The sequence below is a fragment of the Trachymyrmex septentrionalis genome, unplaced genomic scaffold, assembly GCF_001594115.1.
Source record: "Trachymyrmex septentrionalis isolate Tsep2-gDNA-1 unplaced genomic scaffold, Tsep1.0 scaffold40, whole genome shotgun sequence".
Lineage (NCBI taxonomy): Eukaryota > Metazoa > Arthropoda > Insecta > Hymenoptera > Formicidae > Trachymyrmex > Trachymyrmex septentrionalis.
Genome location: NW_017305569.1, coordinates 1,145,026 through 1,149,276, shown reverse-complemented (window position 1 = coordinate 1,149,276; position 4,251 = coordinate 1,145,026). Strand labels below are relative to the sequence as shown.

The window sequence follows — 4,251 nt, the reverse complement described above, 5'->3', positions numbered from 1 at the left end:
TTGGAAGAAAAATCAATTTATCTATTTATTATTTTATTTTTACATTTTTAGAATTTAACATTTTTTTTGGGTAAGGTACTTTCAGTATCAACAATTAATTTTTCTTAATCTTTAAGGAAATATTTTAAATTTTCAGAGATATAAAATTTTTAGGATCGTTAAAAAGTAAATTATAAACTCTCTAAATTTTTTGGAATGAAATCTTACTTTAAAGAATGAAAATTGAGCCTTGAAAAAGAATGGCTCAATTTTCAATCTTTAAGAGTGAGGTTTCACCCTTTTTTTTATAGAAATGTAGTACTGATCAATTAATTACTTATTTTATTTATTACTCAAAATTAGTATTAATTGGCCGGTATTAGTATTAATTTCTATAAGATTTCAGAGTGAGATTCACTAAAAAAAAATTTTCAAGAGAACATAATTATTTTTTTAGAAATATTTTTTTTTTTTAACTAGAAATGGTCTCATGACATATTGAATCATACTTAATTTCCTCGTTGAGAAAAGATTTAAAAAATATATATTAATCTCGCGAGATCTGTGCGTCGCGTTCGATAGAGGCGATCCAACTTGAAGTGAGCCGCAACCGCGCGCTTCACTCCTGAATTCCGATTGGTCACGACGAGACGCCGCACGCAACACGGTAGACAGGTGGAGCGGGATTCACGGAGGCGGGGGTTTGTTTAGACGACTGTCAAAGCGTCTAGATGCCGCATCCGGTGAAGTCCGATATTGGGGTGTTTCCTATAAGCCCCATAGCTGGCGACACCCGACCTGCGCCAACAGGCCTGGACAGGGGGTTGCTGGGATCTCGAAGGATGACCTATTGTCCCTTTCTCTCTCTGTCTCCCTTTTGCCCTCTTTTTCTCCCTTCGTCCTTCCACCCTCCAGTCACTCATCCGGACGGCATGACACCGCGCCCAAAACGATACCCGGCGAAATGGAGCCCGCACAGAAAAGTGGAGGGGCGAGGGGGGGGGAGGGGGTGAAGGGAACAAACATCAACAGCGGGCGAGGCCGCCATGTTGTATCGCTCTCATTAATTTTTGCGCAGAGGCGTCGCGATTTTTTCCCCGTCCGCACGCTCAAGGTTGAGGTGCCCGGGCAGCAGATCCCCATCCCTCCCTTCTTTCCCCCCTCCTTTACCCGTCGATCGCATCTCCGTGGCTCTCCTCTCCTCCGTCTCTCTTCTCCGCGCCTATATCTTTACAGCCGCATTCTGGGATGACAGGATCAATTTCGAGCATATACTCGCGAATACGAGTTGTCTTCGATATTTAGATTTCACTTAGCAGCTTTTCAGCGTTACTAAAACGCATTCGAATAGCTCGCTCTTTATACATTGATGATCAGAAATGTAACGCTTTATGAAGTCCGACATTATGATGTACCGATTGAAATTAGCCGCGAGCTGAATGATAATTAGCGGGTAATTAGAGCGATAAAAACTTTCTAAAAGATTGTTGCGCAATAACGGAGCATTGATTTTTTGCTTTAGCAATAGATAGACTTCATATTAGTACAATACAATATTTTCGCACATGAAAAAGAAGCGAAAAATTTAGGTAGAGCACAAGTCATAATGATATTACAAAGATATTATAAATGTCATTTGTGATCTTATTATAAATTATTATAAATTAACCTATAATGACAAATTAAATCTTATTAGGAGAATTATATATTTTGAAACAAAGTGAAAATTACAAGAGTAAATGTACTGGAATATTTATAATTTCCTTGGTCAACATTTATGCTCGTTTCTACCAATATAGATTAATTTAAATTCATCTTTTTTCTAATTCTTCTAATTAGAAAAAAAAAATAAAGAATTAATCTCGAATCAAGATAATAAAATTAAACTACATTAGTAGAAACAGATATTAATGAATTCGCTCATTTTTAGAATTTCTATCTCGATTCAAGATACACAATCAATCCCCTGATGATGTAATATGTCATCATTTTGACTCTATCTGATGTCCAGGAATAAGTCGAAATGCGATCGACGCATAAAAATCGTAAGATCGTCCTCATGTAGTTTTCAACATTTCAAAACTCGCCGAGAGAGAAAAAGATCGCGATATTTTTGTCAACAATCCCCCTCTTGAATCCTCCTCTGAGACATTCGAATTCAAAATTTCATTTCACTCGGAAACAGCATTTTTCTTTCTCGAAAGAATCGGAAAGAGCTTGATCTTGTTCAAGCATGATTCCGCTCGGGAGTATATCGCAGTCGTTTTTCGATGCGTCGTAAAAACCCGATCAGGTTCAAACCTGCTTACAACGTATTCGATCCCAGCACGTTCGTGCACATTCAAGAACATTTTGTGTCATTGACTGGCTCCGGCAGATCAAGGAGCAATGTAAAGTATTATTAAGTCGCGTAGGAGTTTTCTTTCAGTAATATCCGATATATATTTTATTTCGTAGTTTTCTTTATCGTCCACTATAAATCTAGAATTTTTTTTTGACATTTTCTATTAATTCTTTTTGTGACGATTCGAACGCGATACTTTTTAAACAATAAAGATTTACATATGATCATTAAAGAATAAGTTAGCGTTCTCAGATTTTTTTGTAAACATACATAAAGTATTCAGCTCAGTAGCGTGAATATTTTATCAAAATAAGAGTACCGTTAGGACTCCCGCACATTTTCCATGAACAGTAAAACGTAACAGTAAGGAAATCAATGTTTTTTTATTTGCTACTGCTTAGGTTATTGCCTTACGTTCTCTACTGTAATTGATCGATTTGTTTACGATTTAAGTTTTACTACTTACATTTTCCTAAGTACCATAGAGTTTTGATAAAACTAATTATATTATTTATGTTAGACTGTCTATATTTCATGTATTTCGTAATATTAAAATATACTCTGATATTCACGGTTTCAAATCAACTGCTTAGCTGTCGCCCCGCCTATTGTTGTGTAGCTGATATCGAATATTACTCTATTCCTATCTCTTATTTGTATTTAATATTAACAGTTATACACTCAATAAAGTTATTAAAATGAAAAATAAAAAATAGTCCTGTCATATAGAAATCATATATGTGTATAGACAATTTATTATTGAAAGATAGTAATGAATTATTTATGTAGAATACTAAAACTGAACAATAGTAATTACTTATTTTAATAAAATTAATTACTGTCTTTCAATATTAAATATTGACTAATATTACATCTCTGTAGAAGGACTTATACAATATAAGTTCACTTTATGAGAAAAGAAGACAGAAAACATGAAAAGAAACGATACGTGATCGTAAAAAATTACTGAAGTCGGAAAAAATTAGCCAATCACGATCGAATGTAAAGAAAATAATCGAGTGTGATTGATTAATTTCTTACGAATTTCTTGATTAATTTTTTACTATTCTACTACAGACATCGCGTTACATTGTAGGTCTATTTTCAGTGACTGAACTAGTGTACACTTTTGGAACTTAAATAGATATATAATTTATAGATTGATATTTGTCGAAAGCGAGGAAGAGAGTTCTAGAAACAGTCTATTGCAGGAACAGAAAACAGACCATGTAAATGCTTTCTGTTTAGTTGACACAAACATCGTACTATCTTTCTTGACATTCAGTAAGTAACAAAAAATATAATCATTTGGTCGACTTATATCACCAAATAGAAAGCATCCTGTGTTATCTGTATCTCTTAGAGAATGTACTTTGTTAGTCAAATAAAAGCTATCTTCCTTTTAGGAGATTACAGACACAATAAAGTGTCATTTTATTTTTGTTATACATAGAATACTAAGAAGAATAAAACAACATTTGTATCGACTGCGTCTCTTAAAAGTCAACGCGATGCTACAAATGCTTAAAACATTTTTTAATTGTAATTGTATATTTTAATTGTATGTGTCAATTTGTAAAATTCTCTTCTACTGATTGATTCATTAAACACTTCAAAGCATTTATAACTTAATCTATTGATATATCGACTATATATAGTAAAATTTATTAAATCTTTAAGCACGCATTCGTCTTGTACAAATATTAGGATTTATTGAAAAAAAAATATATATATATATATATGAAAAATAATAAAATGGCGAACAATTTTTAATTAAGAACCCTCCTATCCTTCTATATTACCACCACGGTGCACTGGCTGCGAGACAGTCACGTGGTTGAGCGCGCACGCGCGAAGAAATTCCACAATCTGGGGAACGAGCGCGTCTGCTAACGTTGACGCCATTGCGCATGCCCGGCAATCGTCTC

At 34.1% G+C, this 4,251-nt stretch overlaps 1 protein-coding gene across 1 annotated transcript in view; it reads right to left on the bottom strand.

Annotated features, from left to right (window-relative positions):
• The window catches only part of LOC108751009, a 2,398-nt gene extending 1,026 nt beyond the window's left edge, over positions 1 to 1,372 (bottom strand). The window contains exon 1 of the mRNA XM_018490930.1: positions 1,150 to 1,372. Within this exon, the coding sequence (XP_018346432.1) occupies positions 1,150 to 1,250 (101 nt within the window). The 5' untranslated portion in view covers positions 1,251 to 1,372. The remainder of the gene's footprint in view (positions 1 to 1,149) is intronic.
• Positions 1,373 to 4,251: the final 2,879 nt, after the last annotated feature.